The following is a 19,858-nucleotide window of genomic DNA, read 5'->3' on the forward strand; positions in this document are numbered from 1 at the left end:
AGTGGAGTAAAGCTCTTAATAATAAGGTTATTCTCTATAGTGTCGGAATCAAATTAGGGAAGGGGTAAAATGAATTAATACAAAGAGTAGACATTTATCGCCAAATGTTTACGCGGTAGCTTATCACACATATACATACACTATTTTACGTACAAGTCAATAATACATTCGACGTGACGGTAAAACTCGACCTACCTCCTGCATGAATGTAAGGAGAAATGACTGAAATTTCTTAAGAATTATTATTATTTGTTTAAAGTTCAATTAATTGTTAATTTTGTTTAAAGTTCAATTAATAGAACATTTAATTTATTCTGACTAATAATAGACTAAGTACGGTACTATCCTTTTTCGGGGTACAATTTAACGTACCCAACCAATAATCTCACGTTGACGGTGTTAGAGTACTTAGGAGGAATGCTAATTAATGCCTACAAAAAGTGACGATGTGCTATCTTATATTCACGGTAATTTTCACTTTTTCAAAATAGACGGGTTACGGATTAAATTCAATTATTATTGATAAATAAGTTTAATCAGATTGGATGTGATTGCTTTGATAAGAATCGGCGCATAATCTTACCTTTGCTTTGCATCAAAGCTTGTTTCTACATGGTTGTAATTATTATATATATGATATAAGATACATTAACAAGATATTAACAAATAGTTCCCACCAAACATCTAGGCCGGTGTTGACTCCCTCTACTAAATAATTAATTATAGTTTAAAAAATCACAAAATTTTGGATGCAAATGCAATTCATTGGATTTCTTTTGGGTGGTTGAGCCGAACAATGAATACAAAAAATCCGGAACCTGCACGGAGCGTGCGGCAATCCATTTTGACCGAAAAAGTCCCGCGCCAACCCCACCCTTATTTAACAAATAGGTCCACACGGTTAGGGTATTTTCGTCATTTTAGAAGCGAGGAGTGGGCCCCACCAGGCTCATCAGCGGCAAAGTTACCGCGCTCGTCCCGCTTTGAACCCGTCAGGGCGAAGGAGAGAGACGGTGGGAAACGAAAACAATACAACACACAACCGAATCAAAGCGGCGAACAAATCAAATTAATAACACAAATAAAAATATTTTCGCCCCAAAACCCTATTCCCCCGTTCTCACTTTGTCGTTGGCTTCTTCGCGGAATTCATTTTCCCCCGACTCTTCTTCTCCATGGCTTCGGCGATCGGAGCTCGTCCATGGCTTCTTCTCGCTCTCCTCATCTTCTCTTCCTACTCCCTATGCTTCACCGCGGCTCAATCGAATATCCAAACCTTCTTCCCCGCCATCTCTACCCCGGCGTTCAAAAACCCCCCACCGCCGCCGCCGCCGCCTCCGCCTCCGACGATATCGCCGGCGCAACCTCCGATATCGGCGCCGCCGCCGGCGCCGACGCACAAGGACAAGGACGTGACGAAGGCGGTGGTCGCCACCGCGGCGAGCAGCTTCGCCCTCTCAGCGATCGCTTTCTTCGCGTTCTACCGGTGCACGGCGAGGAAGAAGGAGGTGAGGCCGCGGGAGAACCCCTTCGCGAAGAAGGGCTCGCGGGTGGAGCGGGAGCGGCCGAGGGGGAGCCCCGCGCACAAGGGCGTGATCATGGACGAGAGCGGGCTCGACGCGATCTACTGGAGGGAGTTCCAGAGGGAGGACCCGAAGAGGTGCCCGCACTGCGCTAGGGTTTCGGATCCATCGGGAGCGGGGAGAGCTGGGGGAGAGGAGGGTGCCGGGGAGCGAGACGAGAGGCGGCGGCGCCGCGTGCGGGATCAGGAGATGCCGCTGATCCCGCCCGGCTCGCTCAACTCGTCCTCGGCGATCTTCCACCAAGAGTTGGCGGCGTCGAATCGGAGCTCGACCTCATCGATCTCGACGGCGACGCCGCCGCCGCCGCCGCCGCCGCATGCCCGCTCGTCGTCGTCGGAGCGAACATCGAGCTCCGCGCCACCACCGCCGGGGGTCGCCAATTCCGTGGTTCCTCCGCCATCGCCACCACTTCCGCAGCCTCCCGGAAGGTCAGCTCCGGCGGCTGCGCCGCCGCCACCGCCTCTCCGGAGGGCGGCGGCGAGGACCAGAGGGGGTTGTTGAGCCACTCGGGGACGAGCTTCGTCCTCTTCCCCGCGCCCGGTTCCGCCGGGGCCGGGGGCGGGAGCGGGGGCGCCGCAGAAGAAGCTGAAGCCGCTGCACTGGGATAAGGTGAACCCGGCGAACGCGGATCATTCAATGGTGTGNCCACCGCCGCCGCCTCCGGTGCTTCCACTTCCTCCGGGGGCTAGGGCGCCAACGCCGCCGCCCCCGCCACCTCCGGGGCCTAGGGCTCCGCCTACGGGGGTGCCACCGCCACCAGGGGCTAGGGCTCCGCCACCGCCTCCGCCGCCGCGGCCACCATCAGGGGCGAGCAAGAACGCGGCGGCGGCGGCGCCGCCTCCGCCGCCGCTTAGAGGGGCCGGGGCGTCATCTTCTAGTAGTAGGCCACCGGCTCCGCCAGGGCCGGGGGCGGGAGCGGGGGCGCCGCAGAAGAAGCTGAAGCCGCTGCACTGGGATAAGGTGAACCCGGCGAACGCGGATCATTCAATGGTGTGGGACCGGATCACCGACGGCTCCTTCAGGTGCGCTGTCCTAATCATTTCTCATTCCTTTCTTATCAAATTATTATTAATTAAATTTAATTAATGCGCAAAGTGTTTGATTAGGATAATAGCGATCTCCTATTAGAATGGTAGTGATTTTTTAGAATTGAGTCAATGGTTGGTTAAATAATATAATCTAACCAGTGAGAATGGTAAAAAATAATAATAATAAAAACTGCAAACCAACGAGTACAAAAAATTCTACACTTATTAGGGTATAATAGTCTGACTTCATTACTGAAATTAAAATAATAGTCAGACTTCATTACTAGAATTGAGTCAGTAGTTGGTTAAATAATATAATCTAACGACTGAGAATGGTAAAAAAAATAAAAAATAAAAACTGCAAATCAATAAGTACAAAAAATCCTACACTCAATAGAGTATAATAGTCAGACTTCATTACTAAAATTGAAATAATTATTTTTCAATAAAAATCATATACACTAATACCCAAATTGAATTTACATGGTCAAAAATACCTTTCATAGTAGAATGATATTATTTCCCTCGTGATACTTAAAATGCCATGGAACGAAACCTAACACGAGATGAGTGTGAGAGGAGCGGCGACATACAAATTATATCATGAGTTCATGACCCAGCGCCCAAAATTGGCGTGTCACGTTATCAGGAAATACTCGGATAAGAGGACTTTAGAGCTTAGTTAGCCGGATAAAAAATAATAATAAGAAAAAGAAACACCTCATGGAAGATTATATATGAGAGAATTGAAATGCCATTTATTCATCTTGCAATTCAATATAGTCTATGGAATAAAATTTTTTTCGAGGTTTGTGAAGAATATAAGTTGATTTTCATGATTTAGATCATAAGGACAAGACAGATCAACTTTTTTTTTTTTTTAGCTTTTCTTGAAGAATTTTTCTGCAGTTTGGCCTGGTCCTGAAATAAAGAACTTTATAATCCTTATCATCTTACTGTGGAGAGAAACAATGAGTTTTTTTTAAGGTCTACATGGATCTTTTATTGGAGGGATGCTGCCAAAGATTATAATAATTTAAAAAATTGGTGCGACTATTTCAATCGTCTTCTCCAACCGGGTCAAACGATCTCAGTCACCTAACAATAGGCACCATCATTGGGTTCCGAATAAAAAAGAAGAAAATTACAACTAAAGGGGATCCTCGGTTTATATGTGCTAAAAGGAGTATGTGTTACTCTTTAGGGTGTTTACTTTATATTTTCTCTTTTCTATAAGGTTTCATAGTAAACTAAAATGGTAGAAAGGAGAACAACATTTTCAAGCATTTTGCTTCGTCTCTGGATGATTTTGTTGATTCAGGGCCTACCCAATGGAAAATAATTAGATGTTTGGTCTGTAATTCGTCTAGTAGGTTCTAGCAAATGATTTTTTTGCCTTTCGAAAGTTCATTTTTATCAGCTTTCGAAAGTAGGGGACATTTGTTGGGTCCCGTGTTGATAATTATCTGAGCAATATTAACATGGTAAAGTGAAGGTCGCTATTCTCGTGTTCATTCTATCGCCAGGCCTAATTGTCGTCTCCTACTACTGTTCAAAATGTTTTTGTACGTACTCTCATACTATTCCCCGATCATCACAGGTTTGATGAGGACATCATGGAGGCCCTCTTCGGCACCTTAGTCGCCAACCGGAAACCCCAAAATGGGGCCGGCTCTTCGAATCCCGCCTCGTCAGCCTCCAATGCTGCTGCCGCCACCGCCACTCAAATCTGCCTTCTCGATCCCCGCAAGTCACAGAACATTGCTATTGTCCTCCGCTCGCTGGCCGTCAACCGCCAGGAAATCCTGGATGCTCTTCTCGAAGGCCGTGGTCTCAGCCTCGAAACATTAGAGAAGCTCTCACGCCTCGCCCCGACGAAGGAGGAAGAGTCCACAGTCAGAGAGTTCGATGGCGACCCGTCCAAACTCGCCGATGCTGAGTCCTTCCTCTTCCACCTCCTCCGGGCTGTCCCCTCCCCCTTCACCCGCATCTATGCCATGCTCTTCAAATCCAACTACGGGACCGAGATCGCACACCTAAAGCGGTCGCTCGAGACACTGGAATCAGCATGCAAGGAGCTGAGGACACGCGGGCTTTTCTTGAAGCTCCTTGAGGCTGTGCTTAAGGCTGGAAATCGTATGAATGCCGGAACAGCACGTGGGAACGCACAGGCCTTCAACCTGACCGCGCTGTGCAAGCTGTCGGATGTGAAGAGCACCGACGGGAGCACCACACTGCTCCACTTCGTTGTCGAGGAAGTTGTGCGGTCAGAGGGCAAGCACTGTGTCGTCAACCGCAACTACAGCCTCCGGCGATCCGGAAGCAGCATTAGAAAGGGCGACGACAGCAGCACAGCAGCTGCGAGAAAGGAAGAAAGGGAGAGAGAGTACATGAAGCTAGGGCTCCCTGTAGTCGGAGGCCTGAGCACAGAGTTCGCCAGCGTGAAGAAGGCTGCAGGTATTGACTACGACGCACTCATTGGTACATGCGGCACACTCGCAGGGCGGGTGGCGGAGATCAAGAAGTTCTTGAGCACATGCAGCATTAGCGATGGGTTTGTTAAGGAGATGAGAGGCTTTGTAGAGGCGGCAGACGGAGAGATCGTGACAGTGAAAGGGGAGCAGGAGAGGATTTTGGAGCTTGTAAAGCGGACGACAGAATACTACCAGGCAGGGGCGGCGAAGGACAAATCCGCTCCGCCGCTGCAGCTGTTTGTGATAGTGAGGGACTTCTTAGGGATGGTGGATCAGGCCTGCGTCGATATAGCAAGGAGTCTGCAACAGAAAAAACCGCCGCAGGTAGCAACAGCGTCAGCAAAGGGGACGGCATCCCCAGAGGGTTCGGCGAAGGGGACGGCTATGCCGGAGGGTTCAGATAGTGCACGGAGAATCATGGCGAGGTTTCCGAACTTGCCACCGCATTTCATGTCGGAAAATTCACCATCCGACTCAAGCGACGAGGAGGGGTAAATCTGTAAATTCAGAGGAAGAGGGAAGGTGGAGATTGTTTTTGGTAGATTCTTGATAAATGTGTAAATTAAGTACATACAGTATGACGCTGCATTCTTTCTCTGTAAAATTTGTGGATTGAATTTGTTCTTTTTCTTCTTTTTTTTTTTACTGTGCAATATAATTTTTGACAGAGCGTGCAAACACTGCTTCATTTCCATGATATGGTGAAGGCTTGCATAAAGCTCGCAGCATAAATGTGTTATTCTTTGCATACCTCTAAATATCAAAAGAAGGGATTTGGTTCCTAACCACCTCGTCCGTTAATTGATCATGGGGCAATACGTGCGCAACTCTAAAGCTGTTTCGTGTAAGGCATAGCTGATATAGCAAATACTAGATTACTACTTTTCTAAGTTGGTCATAGGCTTAGTTTGGTATTGAGTTCTATCTAACGCTATTAGATAAAATGGAGTTGAGGAAAAAGCATATAGAGATATGCTTCTACGTTCTCCGGTGGGACCGCAGAAAATATATCGTAACCGACTCATCGCGATATGCGGAACACAATATTACGTACGAAAACAAACAGCTCGCGATATGCGGAACACAATATTACGTACGGAAACAAATAGAGTATTTTTCCATCGTCGTTTCTCACCACACGTAACGCAGTCTCCCCGCAATCCCAAACGAAGCCTTAGATTAATTTCCCAACTGATAAAATTGGTCTTAGGTTAATTTCCCAACTGATAAAATTTCGGAGGACACCTTAACTGGCACCTCGCTAATTTATACTCAATTCGACTTCCTTTCCTACAGACACTAGCCTTCGAACTCGAATTTCCCACCTTGGGCCCTTTCAACCGTTCATTTTCACAGTTTAATTAATTATAATGTAATATACAGTAATCTGATGAACCAAAACCACTCACCCAAAATATCTCAATCCAACAGCAACTAATACTACCCTAAATTTATCCACCTAGGCTCAGCAGCTTGCTACCCAATATGAATCACCGGGGTTTACATAAAATATAATGAGCAACACTACCTATGTAAATTTTATACCCTTTTCATCCAAAGGTCAATTAATTTCTTCATTTCTTCTTTAAAAAAATATATATTGAAATTTCAGCAAGATATATGTAGGATGGGAAGTATAAGATCAACACCCACTTTTGAGGTGTACAACTAATATATTTTTCTTAAAACTAAGACTGCTTATATCTCCAAGACTTTCCGAGTTCCAATTGGTAAATAACGCAGTAAGGCATTACTTTCTCTACACACAAATAACGAAACAGATAGACCCAAATGAAACAGTTGGACAAATAAGAACACTCACCAGTGTTTCTTCCTCTCCTTCGGACTGCATTAAAATATGATCTAGATGACTTGGCAGAGTCACCTTACTGTCTTAGCTGCATCATTTATTTCTTCACGGACATTGACCAAGTAAGCATTTAAAAGATAAACATAATCCAGGGGGAGCTAGAGCAACGTTCAAATAGGCAAAGAAATGCAGGAAAACGACCAGCACAGGACTAAGATTACAAAACTCTCGGATGTTTCTTCTTGGCCACAATTTTTTTCTGACAAATTTTAAGCTTCGCTACGTGCATGTCCACTATCGGCTTCAATTTTCCTTCAGTTTTCACTAGTCTTCAATTGAATCCAACAAGCCAAATGCTGCCTTGGTGAAGCTTATTTTTTTTATGACCAATAAGAAAATGGCATGAGATAGTTAATTGACTCCAGGATAGGATATTGCTAGCACGGCCATGTTACCCTAAAATTTCAAGCTTCAAAACATTCTCTGCATTCGTGGAGTAACAAGATTTCTAAAGTGGAGAAGTAAATCTTTCTTATCACCATATGTTTCCATGTAACTAGGTGAATGTTGGTAAACCTACAGTTAGAAAAAAATCAATCTCCTTATAGCACAAAATCTTATTGCTGAACCATAGGGAAGAAACTAAATATCATTGCCTTTCGTTCCCATCCATTCCTAAAAGAAAAAAACTTTAAATACCATCCCTGTGATTTCGCATTTTCTCATTTTAATACCTTGTGGTTTAAAGTATATCACTTTCGTACCGTGTGATTTTATTTTTCTCTTTTCATTATCCACTTCACTAATTTTTTTCGTTAAACCAATGACAAAGTTAAAACTAAAGGGTACTAAAGTAAATATTCGATAAACTATAGGTGAGGTATCTAAAATTTTTTGTATATGATTTAACGAGAAGTTAACGGAAGGATTGACGAAAAAAAAAAAAAAAAACCACAGCATACTAAATTAATACACTTTAAACTATAGGGTACTAAAGTGAGAAAGTGCGAAATCACATGAGTGGTATTTGAATTTTACCCTTCCTAAAACACCACATTAGAAGTCCAGTGCATTTCCAATATGTTTTCACTTCCATAAACAGTAAGCTAATACTAATGGCAATTAGCAGCTGCTAAGCCGGAAATTTATCTATCAGAATACTAGTATGAGATTTTCAGTAACTCGCATAAGCAGCCATGAAGTCAAAATTGAAAAGGAAATAGGAAGAACCTTGCTATTGCCTACATCAAGATTGCTCATCGTGGAAAACATATAAATTTGAAATGCGGAAAAAAATGAATAAATTACAACATATACAGATTATAAATAATTTGCATTAAACAATGTAAACTTCACCTTAGATACTTCATCCAGCAAGCTCACTTATGGGTGTGCGGTCCATTACATTTGACGCAAGTAGTGCATTTCTCTGGACAAGCGGATCAATGTCTGGCAACTTTGGAATCTGGATCACATCATGCAGAATAGTGAGCATTAATGATATTAAAAAAATTTCCAATATTATTTGGTTATATCCAAAAATATTGTCAGAATTCTGAAAAGAATGCAGTAATCTTCAGCACACACCTGAGCCAATAGATCGATCGTCCGCCGTAGAAGTCGCGCGAAGTCTCCTTCATCCATCGCACAGTCCATCATTATCTCCCTCCAAGTCAAACCAGAGGCCCAAGCCTCAACCATTCCAGAGAATTGGCTATCTAATTCGCAGGATATCTTTAAAAGTAAAATCAGAAACATTGTTACTAACGACATTGACAGCTAAGCTGAAAGCAAACAGGAAGGACAGAAACTATCTACTAACCTTTACCCCATATTTCTCTTGGATTTGTATAAGAGAGTTCCTTTGCTCCTCTAAATGGTTTACAACATCAATTACAACAGGGGATGGTTCATATATATAGCTGCAAGTATGGAGCTGGATCAGCTCAAACATATTGCTCAATGAATAATGGGTTCGCCAGATATTCTTGAAATTTTTGCAAGCAACATCCAACAAGTAGTTTTAAAATAACTTCAAATGCATCATTAGTAGTAATATGCTTCCTATTAAAAACAATAGTGCATTCAACTCTTGACATCTGATAACTATGGCAGGCAGCCCCGAGACTAGACTGTGAAGTCATTCCTTATTTGGTGTTTCTAGTGAATAGAATCCTGTGAAGGGTGTGGGATAAATTTATAGCTCTAACCTGGTAACTAAGATATTCCGAAAAAGATAACCTACTCTATTATCATGTGGTACTACAAGCATTAAAGATTACAAGGAAATAGTTTTGTTCCAGAATGGCACCTCATGCCTCTTAACTTAGATGGGAAGTTACTAAAAGCATCACCATAGTGATGGAACCATATTCATTCGTAGTTCGGGTTGCAAGAGTTATTATGTTTTCATGTCCTAGAAGTTGTGCAGCTCTAAGGCAATTTTAATCTGCACCTGTAATATGTAGCAATATAATAACTAAAAAAAGATTGAGTCTACCCCAGCAAATGCTTTATGTTTGCTTATTTTATAAGTTCCTCATGGAACACAGCTTAATTCATATCCTGTCAGTGTAACAAACATCTTCATTCTGTACTCATATCACAAAGCACATCATATGTAAACAATCTCCAAACACTTGATGACTTCCAAAGATACATTAAAGCTCTCCAATCTTTCTTAATAAAAAATTGGCATCATTATCATCGTTACCCAAGATTTCTTTTCTCTCAGCAACAACAATGTGGGGGTGATTCATCATATTTTACCTCTTACTCTTCCATAAGTTATCAACAGTGAATGATATGGTTTTACCAGCACTTTGAGGCCATGTTTTACCAGGCTAAAGTGCACGTCACATAGAATCAATAAAGTGTCCAAGACATAAAACAAAATGACAAAGCAAACCTAAGATTAGCAGATAATATGATTTATCAGCAAGAAAGATGCAGAAAACTTGTGTTTGGCACAAACATGTACCTATTAGATTTCCAAGGCCGAAGTTTAATTCCTTCTGAGACCAAACTTCCACATACTGCTGCAAGTTGTGCTGGTTTTAATTCTAAGAGAACTTTATTTCTAAGAATCATAGCGAGCCAAAGTTCATTTTCTCCCCGGATTGCTGCAGCTGTTTCTCCCAGAGGGTATATAACATGGGTGTTGATATCTAGAGCTCGGGCTTCTTGTATTACTTTGCTGATCTGGTGCATAAAACCATAAGACTAAAACTGATAAGTCTTCTAAGTGGCGCAGAATAAAATATGAGAAACAAATGCACACAAAAGGAAACAATAAAATATAGCAGTAAATAGAATTCCTGACAATAGTAGATGCATGTAGAATCTATCATACATTCATGTGACTGTAATAATACATAGATGCATGCGTGCTAGTGACAATTGCATAGTTTATAAGGTTCGATCAAAACATATATCCACATGTAGAATGCTGCAAGATTAATTGAATAGAAATAACTGCTATTGTTTCTCCTACAGGATTATAAATAGTATAAATGTGGATGGCAATGAAGCAACAAAAGAAGAAGAGTGCTATACCTGAAGAAATTCTCTCCAACCAGTAGGTTCAATTTGCTCTAACCTTCTAGTTAAACGACGGGATCTAGCTTCCAAGCGTTCAATCTTCTCCTTCGTGAAATTTCTCATATCAATAATCTTTTTAAATTCTTTAAACCCTTTAGTATTTGTGATCTTTTTCTTCAACCGTGAAACCTTTCTCCTTTGCTCCTTGTAGCTTTCTACAGCATCTTGGTATGCTTGGGACAAATATCTCACCTGGAAACAGTAAAACATGATGATATGTATTGATTGCAAATATATAGTTTCGGAAAACTGTTATATAAATTCCAGTTGTAATCACTGCTTTCAAGAAAATGAACTTAAAAGACTGCTTTCAGATATCAGCATAATTGTGAAGGCTAATTTCTAGCAATATCGATCATATTTACGAAACACTATCATGGGTAAATTAAGAGTGACAGATTAACTTCCAATATTTTATCCTAATGTAAATTTTATAGAAAAAGGCTTATTGAAAGAAAAAACTTATCCTCCTTGGGCCCTACCAAAATATCACAAACATAATTTGAAAAGGCATGCCTCAAACACCTAGGCCCAAGGCACCAGGTATGGTGCCTTCCACCTAGACTAAAGGAAACCTCATTTCTTTCAAAACTATGATTCTGTATATGAAAAAGTTAATTCTTAGATAATCAATCAGTTATAGAAAAACAGTTATTTTAATGCAACACATTATTAGATCATCATGAAGATAGAAGCCTAACCTCATCATCTTCTGAAAGGCTGCTTAGTACTGGAACATTAAGACTCCAAGACCATGTATCAAGAGATCCTTCTGCACACCATAAGGACCCAAACTCAGAACCTGCAAGCCTTTCCCATTGCAGTTCTTCCTTCATTAAAAGCTGCTTCAAAGCTTCTCTAGGTAACGGATCACCCTCAACCAAAGAGGCTGTGGGTAGACCTGTCCTATAAACCATTTTAACCCATTTTTCTGTAAAGATATACCATGAGTTGTCCGAACTTAGAGCCACGTAATAAGTTGGCCTGCAATATCTATCCTCTACGTCTCCAGAATCGAACTCCAATTTATCAGGTACAGAAGAATCTACACCGAGCTGCAAAAATCAAAAATTGTTTACGCTAAGAGAGAGGAAAAGGGCGATTGATACTCAAAAGAAACAAAATCACACACAGAAATTCATATTTAGTGACTATTATTGATGAAATTCGTTTGAAAAATTTTGAGGAAACAGAAATATTAATGTCTGTGAATTAAAATTCCAGTAGAAATGCTTAGCTCTCTGAACAGCTTCTAAACATGGACGAGCTCACTATTATAGTGAACAAAGAAGTGAATAATTCAGCAGATTGGTGAATAAATGTAGTGTTAAAAGATCTTCAAAAATTCTTAGAAAGCTCTTTTTAAGCAATTATTGTGATATTCAAGAAAGAGATTTTCTCATTATCTTATTCAGCTAAACCTCAAGAGAGATGGAGCCTTATAATCAAACTGAAGTATATAAAGGTGATTCTCTTTACAACTAGTACTTTGACTAGCAGTAGGAGGTCGTATGAACTTACTGATTATTTTTGTTGTTATTTTCAAATAAACATACTAGGTTTTTATGGTGGCTTTTATGTCCTTGCTTGATTATTACTAGCTTCTAGGCTTCTTGAGGAATAAACACGATTTCAGGATGTTTCCAAATCTTTATACTTTTTTCATAAATATTTAATGCTTCAAAATATATAACTATATATAGAAACAAAACATTGTGGCAAAATTTGTTTTAGTAACAGATTTATGCACATCACCAGATTATAAGCTCAATCACAATTTGCCTTGGCGCAGCTGCATACTAATTAGGTCCTATTTGGCCCAACATGAGATTCTGCATACTAATTGATCTCGGAAAACTTTTTCACTGACTCTGCTTCTGTTTCTTGAAGAAAAGTTGTCCTACAAGCCAGGCCAAACAGACATATAGCACCAAAAATGACTATTTTAAAACTCAAAATATAGAAAGTATTCACCTGATAGCTACGCTAACACTAACTTTAAAGGGACAAGAAATGCTAAAAGAACTATCACATGTTGAAACTCCCCAACAAGTTAAGATAATTAACAGGCAACCGCGACATCGAAGTTTGGTAGTCCAGCCGAACCAGGCAAATTAACATCATCAAACTCTTTTATCAAGACTATGGATACACTGTACTAGGAAATGCATATTGACTCACCGCTTCCATTATCTTTGGAGCAGAAAAGGAGTTGAACTGTCCAATAAAAACAGCAGGGATAACATGTTGAACTGCTTCTTTATCTTTGTACTGCAAACACATGAATGGAAGGTGGCCTCTTTCAAACTCTTCCAACAGTGGCTTCCATGCAGTCATTCTCTCTAGTTCCATCTTTCTTCTGAGTTCAGTCCGCAATCGCTTCTCCACCTGCAAAAATACAGTGCAGGGATATTGAAAATTTACAGGTGTCACTAAATTCTTTTGCAAGATTAACTGTTAAATACATCCAAAGGTGAAACATATGGGGAAAATACTTAACAGCAGTACATGTGCATTACCATTTTATAAAGAAAAATAAACAACCAATTGATTGATAAAATTGACCATTTAAAATATAACGTAGCAAAGTGGATATAGAAAATGTTACTCTTATTTCATCCTGCAGAACAGAAATCTCAGAGTATTCTTGCTGTGATAACTGCTCTTGGCATTTCCTGTCAATGGAATCATCCGTAATTTCCGAAGAAAGAAATTCAATTTCATATTTTATTTTTGTAAGCTCTTCTTTGGCAGCAAGCATGACATTGCTGCCAACATAATTTCCAAAGCTTTGCTCCACTAATTTTCGAGCTTCTTCAAGTGTTCTTCCAGAATGCAAAGCCTTCACTCCACCTTGCTCTTTCAATTTATGAGTAAGCTTTGAACCCTGCGTAACATAGTTTAGCATATTATACAAAAGCCAAGTAACAGGTTGAATCCTGAAGAAAAATTTAAAATAATACAATACATACAGCAAGGAGATTCAAAACCATTCCATATGAAGCAGTAAATTGTGAAACAAGTGGTTCAAGCCCTGAAAAGAGAAGCTCGCAGCACTCTTCGGCTCCTTCATATGGAGTCTGAAGGAGAACTGCATGCCCGACCTTATCAATACCTCTTCTTCCAGCCCGCCCTGCCATCTGAAACAGTTCATTTGGGCTTAAAAGTGTGCGTCCAGCTTCAGCTCTCTTGCTAAGAGAAGAAATTATAGCTGTCCTTGCAGGCATATTAATCCCAGCAGCGAGTGTTTCAGTCGCAAAGACAACTTTAACAAGGCCACGCTGAAACAGTTCTTCGATGAATGACTTCCATAGTGGTAAGCAACCAGCGTGATGTGCAGCAACTCCATGCAAAAGGCCTTTCACAGAAACTTCTCTAACAGCATCAGGATACAGCATACGAAACCTCTTAAGTTCGAGTTCAACTTCACCAACCTCACACTCATTTAAAAGCTTGCAATCCTCAAGGTATTGAACAGCAGCATCACATCCTCTCCTGCTGAATATAAACCAAATAGCTGGAAGCATATCCTTGGCCCTAAGATGCGATAGAGTATCACGTATTTGAGGAACCTGAATTACATGATCAAAAAGAAACGTTCTTAGCGATCTTTGCATATTAACATTGTTTTTCCAAAGATTGGAAAATTCTGTTAAATAAAAGATCAGACAAGAAAAGCTTCAAGGAAAATGGATCATACTTGTGAACGGCGTATAGTATTAATGTCATTCTTTGACAATTGTGCCTGTCTAGATAGGCGAAAGGTGCCATTGAAGCCTTGCTCAGATTTACCCATTCTAAACCTCCTTCTTCCTTTCTCATCATATGATTCATTTCTTGAAGAAGCAAGTTGCAAATAATCAACTGACAACTTCCTATATCAACATAAACAGAAATTATTAGGTAGGTTCCTTTCTAACTGAGATGAGAGAAGATATACATACTATTTAAATTACTCCAAGTTAACCAATAAGATGATCTTCTTACAATATGCCTGATCTGCTATATACCAAAAACAAATATTAAACCACAGACTCCATAAACAATTATTAGCAAAATAAGAAACTAGGAGTCACAATAAGACAACGCACAATTAAATTGCTACATCCAAGAGGAAATGTTTACTATGAATGCTGCAGCATATAAAAGGTGGTTGAAAAGAAGCAAAAGGATCAGTTTGATGTAAATATAATGAATGACACCAAATAGAATGCTGGCATAGGTTTTTACAGAAACTGATGTATTAAGTGGGACTTCTTTATTGCCTAACCCTACCAACATGTCAACAAAGCATTAAGGCAACACTCATAGTAACACAGAACATTTTGTTGTTTGCATGATAGACTAAGTCATCCAATGCACAAAAATTGATAGATCAAACAAATCAAGTTTCCTACAAAATCTGGCAGAAGGAAATTACTTAGAAGTCTATAGTATCTCAAACTCAAGCATTTTATTTGCTGTCAGGACATTAGGAATTCCATTTTGTTAATGAAAAAGAGAACATGTTACTGTTGTAACCAAAACTCGAGGCTAGGAAAATCCATATCCGCTGCCAAACACATTTTTGGATAGTCGAAAATATTACCAATCAGTTTCTCCATAGGATACAGAAATTCACGTTCAACAAAAGAAACCAGAAATTAAACATAAGATCATGTAATTCCCAACTTCAATAGTGGGGGAAACATATAAATATGCAAGTAATCAGATCAAGACCAAATGCGCAGTGGAAAATAACCTGTCTTTACACAGTGCATTTAATAGCTGTTTAAGCCCGCATGATAAGTGCAAGTCCGAAAGATACATGATGTATGCAATTAACGAACTAAAATTCAATGCGGTTTCATGTATCTAAAAATCATTTTAGTGTACCAAACAAACTTAGAAAGATGAAAGAAAATACCTATTCATTTTCTTTCCTTTTTCATCAAGAAGTGGATATAGCGAATTCTTTAATGAGAAGTGCCAGATAAGTGGAACTGGTCGTTTGGTGGATGTCACCAACTCTGTTTTACCATGGATCTGATACCCAAGTGAAAAACCTATAATCAGCTTATACCAAGAAGCACCAAAAGAAATGTATGAATTAAAGTACATAAAGCCAAAACTCTGGTATATTAAAGTACAAAAAGACAAAATCCTGGCTGCTATCTCGTGTAAAAATGAAGAAATAGTGTTACCACACAGTTCATAGCTGACTATAGTTTCATGTCTTATAAATAGCTCACCATAAGGACAGGTACACCTAATCTTTATATTAACTAACAAGCATATTATAATGTTCTCAGATTATAAAAGAAAGTTTAGAAGAAAGTACCAAAGTTTATATATTCCATAATAAAGCTGTATTATAAAATGAACCACCAAGGTGATGACGATGAGGAGAGACATCATTTGCTGATATTGCTTCATAAAAGTATTTAAAATTAATCCAACTACCTGCCCTATCCAACCAGCCAGTTCATCAGGATTTGCAACCGTTGCGGATAGACAAATAAGCTGGACTTCATTCGGGCAGTATATGACCTAAACAATTTGATAAAAAGATTAGTTAGTCTAAAACAAGAATCAATAATAGTGAGATAATGACAGTAGAGGATTATAGTAACATACAATCTCTTCCCATACTGTGCCACGAGATATGTCACTGAGGTAATGTACTTCATCCAAAACAATCACATCAACATGAAACAATCTACTCTCAGAAGAAACCATACCAACACTGCAGAACAAGCAGATGTGAGCAATCAAATCTAAAATGATAACTGATCAAAAAGCATATGCACTTCATTCAAAAACAAGCCATGTTATATGATTTAACAAAGTAACTTTATAATTGAAATCTTCATAGTAAACACTTATGAGCCTAAAACATTGATTTTCAGAGCAACGAAAATAGAGGAAATTGTATTGGCAGCATTTATCAAGTATTTTTTATATTGCCTGTGCAAAGATTCTTTCAAACAGAAGAAAAAAAATTAAAGGAGGATAAATCAAGTCCTAGTGTTGTCTAAAGCTGTTTCACAGCGTGATTAAAATTAAAAAAAAAAACTATTAAAATAATTTGCTGCATAACAGTTCTAGTTAGACTTCTTTATTTTCTGTTATTGCGATAAAAGTGGATCCTGTATCAACCACACAGAGCACCAAGTAAATACATACTCTGCGATCTACCTTTGATAGAGCATGTTGCGCAAAATCTCTGTAGTCATTATAAGTATTGGTGCATCTTTGTTGACTGCAGAATCTCCGGTTAGAAGGCCAACATTACGTTCGCCAAAAGTCCTCCTGAAGTGATTGCAGAAAAATCAATTAATTGTTGAAATCTCTTACCATTTTCAAGCCATTACTTTGGTCAAAGACCTACTGAACTACTGGTAAAAAGTAATAGTAAGGAATACATATGGAGAAAGCAAATGGGCATATGTTGAAACAACAAAGTATGGCTCCTTTGGTCCTTTTTTCTTGTCTTTGCTTCTTTTTTTTTTCCTCAACTAACACCAAAGGTTGCGCCCCTTTGTCGCCCTTGATTCTTCTTTTTTTTTTTTGCCATACCTGAAATCACGGAACTTCTGATTTGACAAAGCCTTCAAGGGTGTCGTGTAGAAAAGCCGCCTTCCTCTAGCAACAGTAGCTACTGCTGCAGCTTCTGCAATTAGAGTCTTCCCACTGCTCGTCGGTGCAGAAACTACAACAGATGAGCCTCTTAGAAAAGCTTGGATTGCCAACCGCTACACAAGAACGCAGGAAGGGTTCAGAGGAAAAGAAAAGGATGAGCCTCACTTGGTGAAAATAGTCCTTGTTTTACATATTAACAGTCATTTGAACAAATTAAAGAAGAACAAGAAAAGGTTTCCAGCACAATTATTTTAGTAAGCGATCTTGAAAGTCCGCAAACTATTACACACAACCTACAGCATTCTAAATATGATTGTCGAATCAAGGCAATCGAGAACTCGAAGTCCGGTCTTCCTTCCCTAAGAATTATAATTATAATTAAACATTATGCTCTCTTGGCTCCAACTCGAGAACCATGATAGGAATGATAGATGAATTATTGGAAAAGAAAAAATGAAAGAGGCAAAGATGATTGATATATTTCTTGAGGGACTATACAATAAAATTTGCCAATCTTTCTATTGAACTATGCCATTATTCAAGACACACTGATAACTGCAATAAAAAATATAATTAAAATTATATTCTCAACGAACTATTCCTAAAAGAACCATCGCAAATCAAAAGTAATTGGAAATGTACCTGGAATTTATCAACGGGGAAATCATAAATCCCGGCGAGCTCCTCGAAATCAATTATTTCCTGACCAAATTCTCTCACTTCCGTGATCAACCTCTCCACCCTATGCGATTTATGCTCCTCGGATCGAGGGGATGGTCCCGGCGCAACGTCGAGCTCGCCACTCCCCCCTTCTCTTTCCTCGCCTTCCTCCTCCGATCCGTCAAGCAATACGCCAACGTCGTACTCCTCCGCGGCCTCTCCATCGTCGTCGTCTTCGTCGTCGTCCTCCTCCTCCTCCTCCTCCTCCTCCTCTTCGCCATCGGAGAACTGGTTCTTGAGGGGCGAGGCGACGTCGGAGGGGTTCTTGCGAGAAAGGGGGAGGAGGAGGAGCCTCCTCGCATTAGAAGGTCCGAGGGTTTTCGAGCGCCGAAACCCTAGATCTCGGAAGGGGCGGTAGAAGAAGGGGAGGGGGACGAAGGGAGAGAGGAAGAGGGAGGAAGAAGAAGAATGAGAGGGCGGGGGTGGAGCGAGAGAGTGCATGGGCGGGAGAGGAGACGGACGAGTGGTAAGCAAAGGAAGCGTAGATAATTCGTGGGCTTTCTTTTTTATTTTTTCCCTCTTTTAAGATAATTCGTGGGCTTTATAAACTCGAGATGCCCGGAAAATACAACGGTCCAAAATGAAGATAATTCGTGGGCTTTTTTATTTTTTTCAACAAACAACACTTCCATAGTGATAATATATACAATAGCATATTATTCTACTTTACAATATCCACAAGTGATTTTACATCATTACAAAAGAGGCAGTTATAAAGAACGTCCAAAATCTTGAGAAAATTGCTAGTAATTTCAATGCTTCTTTTCACGCATTCTATATATTTTTGGCGTAAAACCACGAATATAAACATACAAAAAGTAAGTAAAGTAGTGGATCAGAACAAACGTATGAATCTTATGAGATTTTACATTGCAAATCAATTGCATTACGTTGGATACTCTATTCTCGAATCTTCCACATCGAATCGGTACTCTAATCTAAAATCTTGTATATCGAAACCTCGGACATGGGACAAATAAACAATCCAATCAACAACTTATAATCTAGAATCTTCCTATCAATCAAATAGTTTAGAGAAGACACATAATCTGATGTAATGAGACAAGCAACGATCCCTCCCATAATTGGATTACTAAATTTGGAGGTTGACCCGATCTACCATATAATTCTTGCCACCAAATAGAGGCCCATTAATTAAATCAACAAGAATTAAATTTCATTACTTCTCACATCTAAATTAAATTTAAAAGGATAATTATCTATTTAAACATGCGTCCAAAAAATCTATGAAAATCTATGAAAATCTTTTATTTCTTTTTTTTTAGAGAGAGATAGCACGTTGCCCGCTTCATTTATTTCATTTAGAAATAAACTTAGCTAGAAACGTGAATTAATTAGGATTCGAACTTGGGTCTCGGGTACCAACCACCAGATCCTTTGCCACTTGCTCTAGGAACGGTTGGTAAAATCTATGAAAATCTATGAAAAGAAACAGACTAACCGACTTAATAGACTGTTGGTGGACCACTTGGAAGATTAGGAACAATTCGATCTTTAAGAAGATCCAACCGAATCCTTGGGCAAGCTATCCAATTTCTTCAGCTGTTAGTGAAGGAGTGGGATTTACTTCTCCCTGCTTAACATTTTTTTTTTTTTTAGTCGCATCCGGGGTCCTAGCTGCCCCACTCTTGTAGCTTAGTTCATTTTTTCAATAAATGAAGTAGGTAGCGTGCTACCTTTTTCTCAAAAAAAAAAAAAATTCTATGAAAATTTGAGAGAAGAGAGAGCGTGGATTTTTATTCCACTTGTGCAAAAGAAAGTATAAAGTTTAGAACCATGCTATCCATGCATTTCATTTATAAGTATAAAGTTTGCATCTATAGATCTTTTGTGTTTTTATTAATTCATTTGTTTTATCAAATTTTTATTTTACTAAATTTTTAAAAAATTTTATCAATTCTTAGATCTGTAAGATATACATCTCTACGAAGGAGTGTACAAATAGCAGTTTTTTCAAATTTTATCCTAACATTGCTTGGGAGTTTGAGTTCGTTTCATGAT

The 19,858-nt window shown here is 39.7% G+C and overlaps 2 protein-coding genes across 5 annotated transcripts; one reads left to right on the forward strand and one right to left on the reverse strand.

Annotated features, from left to right (window-relative positions):
- On the forward strand, nt 1,012–5,730 carry LOC109712145 (formin-like protein 16). Its single transcript, XM_020235569.1, has 3 exons — nt 1,012–2,076; nt 2,149–2,605; nt 4,212–5,730. The coding sequence occupies exons 1-3, from the start codon at nt 1,176–1,178 to the stop codon at nt 5,578–5,580; spliced, it is 2,727 nt and encodes a 908-aa protein (XP_020091158.1). The 5' UTR covers nt 1,012–1,175; the 3' UTR covers nt 5,581–5,730.
- Nucleotides 8,029–18,310, reverse strand: LOC109711733 (DExH-box ATP-dependent RNA helicase DExH15 chloroplastic). 4 transcript variants are annotated; one of them, XR_002216671.1, is made up of 16 exons: nt 17,759–18,310; nt 17,054–17,229; nt 16,673–16,786; nt 16,112–16,220; nt 15,938–16,024; nt 15,402–15,520; nt 14,196–14,370; nt 13,468–14,067; nt 13,104–13,382; nt 12,677–12,883; nt 11,197–11,550; nt 10,451–10,687; nt 9,876–10,096; nt 8,718–8,817; nt 8,483–8,613; nt 8,029–8,360 (listed from the first exon to the last, which is right to left on the reverse strand). XR_002216671.1 is itself a non-coding variant. In XM_020234927.1 (16 exons), exons 1-16 carry the CDS (start codon nt 18,275–18,277, stop codon nt 8,262–8,264), a joined length of 3,543 nt encoding a protein of 1,180 aa, XP_020090516.1. In that variant the 5' UTR covers nt 18,278–18,310; the 3' UTR covers nt 8,029–8,261. The 4 variants fall into 4 exon arrangements, 1 of the variants encoding a protein (XP_020090516.1); XM_020234927.1 differs by having other exon boundaries at nt 8,483–8,629; XR_002216673.1 differs by lacking the exon at nt 8,029–8,360 and having other exon boundaries at nt 8,488–8,613; nt 8,718–8,831.

Source organism: Ananas comosus, linkage group 6 (genome assembly GCF_001540865.1).
Source record: "Ananas comosus cultivar F153 linkage group 6, ASM154086v1, whole genome shotgun sequence".
NCBI lineage: Eukaryota > Viridiplantae > Streptophyta > Magnoliopsida > Poales > Bromeliaceae > Ananas > Ananas comosus.

Coding starts and splice junctions, on each gene's coding strand:
- LOC109711733 (XM_020234927.1), bottom strand. CDS start 18,277: ATGCACTCTCTCGCTCCACCCCCGCCCTCTCATTCTTCTTCTTCCTCC. Junction 16,025..16,111: donor GCACAGTATGGGAAGAGATT/GTATGTTACTAT, acceptor CAAATTGTTTAG/GTCATATACTGCCCGAATGA. Junction 8,818..9,875: donor CGGCCTTGGAAATCTAATAG/GTACATGTTTGT, acceptor CCATACTTGCAG/CTATATATATGAACCATCCC.